Here is a 3,012-nt window from a genome sequence, read left to right as displayed (position 1 = left end):
TGAAAAGAAGAATAAACTGTGCAACTGGCTGGAAGCTGATATTTAGGCATATTTGGACAAGAAGTGTACAGTAATTTTAGTCAGTAGTAATAAATGGTTGTTGAAAACAATACGTCAGAAGCTGGGATTGACTTTCCATCACTGAAATTTTGAAAAATTGGTGCTTTCTGAAGAAAATGTTTAAGATCCAATAAAAATTAATTCAGTGTACAGCTTTTAGTATTGTAACAAAATACCAAATTAATCCTGAGCTCCAAGACCTGTTTCAGGTCTGGGGGTAAATGTTATTCGCTTTATGCTTTCTCATTGTGCTTCTTCCTTTGTTTCCATCTTACTGATGTTCACTCCCACAACTCCTTGCAGATGCTGAGTGACTGCATGTAAATGCTACCAGGGTGTGAGTAGTTGGAAATGGTTCCTCAAGGAGGAAAAAGTGTTAGCGTGGTGCTGAATGGGGGAGAGATGGCAGGGTGAAGGGGGAGTTTCAGACCCCCTTGCTGTTGCTGGGTTCTGTAGAACTGCCCCTGCTTGGATTTTATTTTGGTAATCCTCAGATTATCAGAATTATTTTGAGAAAGAAAACAAGTAAGTCCTGTATTGACAGAAACAAATGTCACATGAGTCCCTTTAATGGGGTGCCATCCTTCAGGAGCAGCTGCTTCAGCATGGGTTCCCAGGGTCACCAGTCCTGCCAGCAAACCTGCTCCAGCCTGGGCTCCTCTCTCCATGGGGCCACAGCTCCTGCCAGGAGCCTGCTCCAGCACGGGCTGCCCACGGGCTCACAGCCTCCTTCAGGCATCCCCCTGCTCTGGCGTGGGGTCCTCCCCGGGCTTCAGGTGGGTCTCTGCTCCCCCGTGACCCTCCATGGCTGCAGGGCACAGCCGGCCTCACCATGGGCTCCACCACGGGCTGATGGGGAATCTCTGTTCGGGTCACCTCCGGTACTCCTTCTCCACTGACCTGGGGGTTTGTAGGGCTGTTTGTCTCACATGTTCTCACTCCTCTCTTTGGCTGCAGTTGCTGCTGCACAGAAGGGCTTTTTTTCCCCTTCTTAAACGGATTAACCCAGAGGCACTACCACCATTGCTTGGCCAGCGGTGGGGCCATCTTGGCGCCAGCTGGCCTTGGCATCTTGGAGCCAGCTGGCATTGGCTCTATCTTATATAGGGGAAGCTTCCAGCAGCTTCTCACAGAAGCCACCCCTGTACCCCCCTCCCTACCAAAACCTTGCCACACAACCCCAATACAATATACATTTCAGATGTACAGAAGCAAAAGTTAGCTGTTTATGTAAAAGATCATAGGAGGGGAAAATACTCTGAACAAAGTTGGCTATGTCAGAGGAGTAGCTTCTTAAACTATGTTCTCAGAGTTAAGGTTGTTTTTTATTTAATAATTGCTTTGGCTTATGAATGGGGGTAGGGTTTTTGGTTTTGGAAGGAAGTTTCCTACCATGCTGTGTACTGTGAGAGGTGTGTTTGTGTGCTATGAAGTAGAGTATTTTCTTAACCATTTGGTGGTGGTTGTTTTTTGGTGACTATTTTACTCAAGAAAAAACAAACAAGCTTAACAGAAAACAGTTCTAGATGGGTATTTTCTTTGGTCTTGGTTGTTTTTACATTACCTAACAGATTACTGATGAAAGGAAGTCCTCTTTCCCCTTCACCTCTGCTGATCCTCACAGTGGTAATGTTCCTCTTGTTCCTCCCAAGAACATCAATCCTAGAGCCCCACCATATGTGGTTTCCTGTCCTCTTACTGTTTCCTTGCTCTAGTTCCCTTTTTTCCTGCATCTTCTTCCACTCTATCCCCTCCCAAGTTTCTTTTACCTTTCCCACCAGCCCTCCTGCTGCTGTCTGTACTACCTTTTTGTATGTTGTACACGTAATGACACATTAAACACCACAAGCCTGTATAGGGGCAGGGAGAACGCAAAACACTAGAGTTTTGAGCCTGCAGACTGAAGTACTATTCTAGCTATAAGGATCTGACAGGCACTAAGCAGGACTTGGGAAAGCAGTGAAGTCTCCTAATGAAGGAAGAGTTCTTCAGCTGGTGCTGTACTTCTGTAACCTTCATCTCTCTTCCTCAATTTTTTGCTTCTGTGCCAGTCACCTGTTCTTCTCAACACTTAATTGCTTGCACGTGTAGTGTGCTTGTAGGAATAAATGCTGGGCTTTGAGTGTCCTACATGACTACATGGTGTATAATGATGTCCTGTGTGCACAGATCTGCTTTTATTAGCAGTGATTCTATCTGAGTGAAACAGCATTGAACCATGGTTTATTCTTTTCAGGGTTTCAAACTATGACATCTTCTGGTATACACACAACCTTTTCTTTGTCTTCTATATGCTGCTGATACTGCATGTTTCTGGGTAAGTAGACGGAAAACACTGTCCCTTTTCCTGAAGCACAACCAGGAGGAGCAGTTCCCTTGATTCCTGTCTCTCCCCAGCTTGCTTGTGCACAGTGGGCCAACTTCTTGACAAGATGCTCTTCAGTTTCTCAATGATTATTGTTTAAATAAAGTTCAGGCTGTAGCTTGGTGAATTGTGTATTAGTACAGCCAGCTAGCACAAGCAACTTCACTTGCAATTCTATTCCTTGTCCATTTTACCACTTCCTTGTGGGAAATCAAGAAAACCTTATTGTTCTTTTCTGCCCTCTCTTTCCTGGCTGCTGAGAGGAGAATGTGAAGCAAAGCTACTCATCCCTTTCACTTTCCTCTCTACTTTCCGTTTTGACTCCTAAGGAGAGGGAAGGAACAGCCTCTCCCTAATTCTCTTTATTGTTGCTATGATACAGAATTTGCTGGTTTTTCTTCTTGTTTTCGCAAACATCAGACCAGTGTTCAGGTGCCATGAAGCTGGTGGTCAGGTCCGTATCTGGCACAAACAAGCCCAGCTCTACCGCAAGGCAGATTGTCTTCCACGAGTTACACTCTGTGAAAATCTGGTCCATGAATGTCTCTGAAGTTTCCTTTGTGGATGTAGGTTCAGACATTAGTGCA

At 45.2% G+C, this 3,012-nt stretch overlaps 1 protein-coding gene across 1 annotated transcript in view; it reads left to right on the top strand.

The window, feature by feature from the left end:
- NOX4 (NADPH oxidase 4) overlaps nt 1–3,012 on the top strand; it is a gene marked incomplete at its 3' end in the record, with an annotated part of 30,924 nt that overhangs the window by 21,318 nt on the left and 6,594 nt on the right. The window contains exon 7 of the mRNA XM_010150489.1: nt 2,297–2,377. Coding sequence (XP_010148791.1) covers nt 2,297–2,377 — 81 coding nt within the window. The remainder of the gene's footprint in view (nt 1–2,296; nt 2,378–3,012) is intronic.

Source organism: Eurypyga helias, unplaced genomic scaffold (genome assembly GCF_000690775.1).
Source record: "Eurypyga helias isolate BGI_N326 unplaced genomic scaffold, ASM69077v1 scaffold6244, whole genome shotgun sequence".
Taxonomy (NCBI): Eukaryota; Metazoa; Chordata; class Aves; order Eurypygiformes; family Eurypygidae; genus Eurypyga; species Eurypyga helias.
This window is presented reverse-complemented; position numbering and strand designations above follow the sequence as displayed.